This window comes from Cystoisospora suis (genome assembly GCF_002600585.1).
Source record: "Cystoisospora suis strain Wien I chromosome Unknown contig_5861, whole genome shotgun sequence".
Classification (NCBI taxonomy): Eukaryota; Apicomplexa; class Conoidasida; order Eucoccidiorida; family Sarcocystidae; genus Cystoisospora; species Cystoisospora suis.
In genome coordinates, this window is record NW_027158650.1 from 1 (window position 1) to 358 (window position 358).

A 358-nucleotide genomic window follows, 5' to 3' on the forward strand; every position below is an offset into this window, starting at 1 on the left:
CTACCAACTAAGCTAAGCAGGCGGACGCGCCCCTCGGCTTACCACCTCCATAACCACTCCGACACACCCCTTCCTACTTCCGTCAAAACGGCTACCATCAACCCACACACAAGTCACCGCCCCCCGCCCCCCGCGGCGTATGCGTACGAGAGCATGTATCCACCATCGCACCTACGAGTGACTGTATGCAAACTTGCAGGCGACCCACAATTGTACACTCATCACCTATCGCATCAAAACCGACACGGGGCGGACTCGGCAGCCAGCCACCTCCCCACACCCAGAGAGGGCACCCTCTCCCAGGTAAGGACCGTACAGAGTGCTACACCGCGCCGTAACAGCCTACTGCCGGAGTCGA

At 60.1% G+C, this 358-nt stretch overlaps 1 protein-coding gene across 1 annotated transcript; it reads right to left on the bottom strand.

The window, feature by feature from the left end:
• Nucleotides 1-149: 149 nt before the first annotated feature.
• Nucleotides 150-351, bottom strand: CSUI_009663 (uncharacterized protein; the record flags this gene model as incomplete). The annotated part of the gene is made up of 1 exon (XM_068069775.1): nt 150-351. A coding segment is annotated over one exon (117 nt), but the record flags the coding sequence as incomplete, so codon positions are not given.
• Between the last annotated feature and the right edge of the window lie 7 nt (nt 352-358).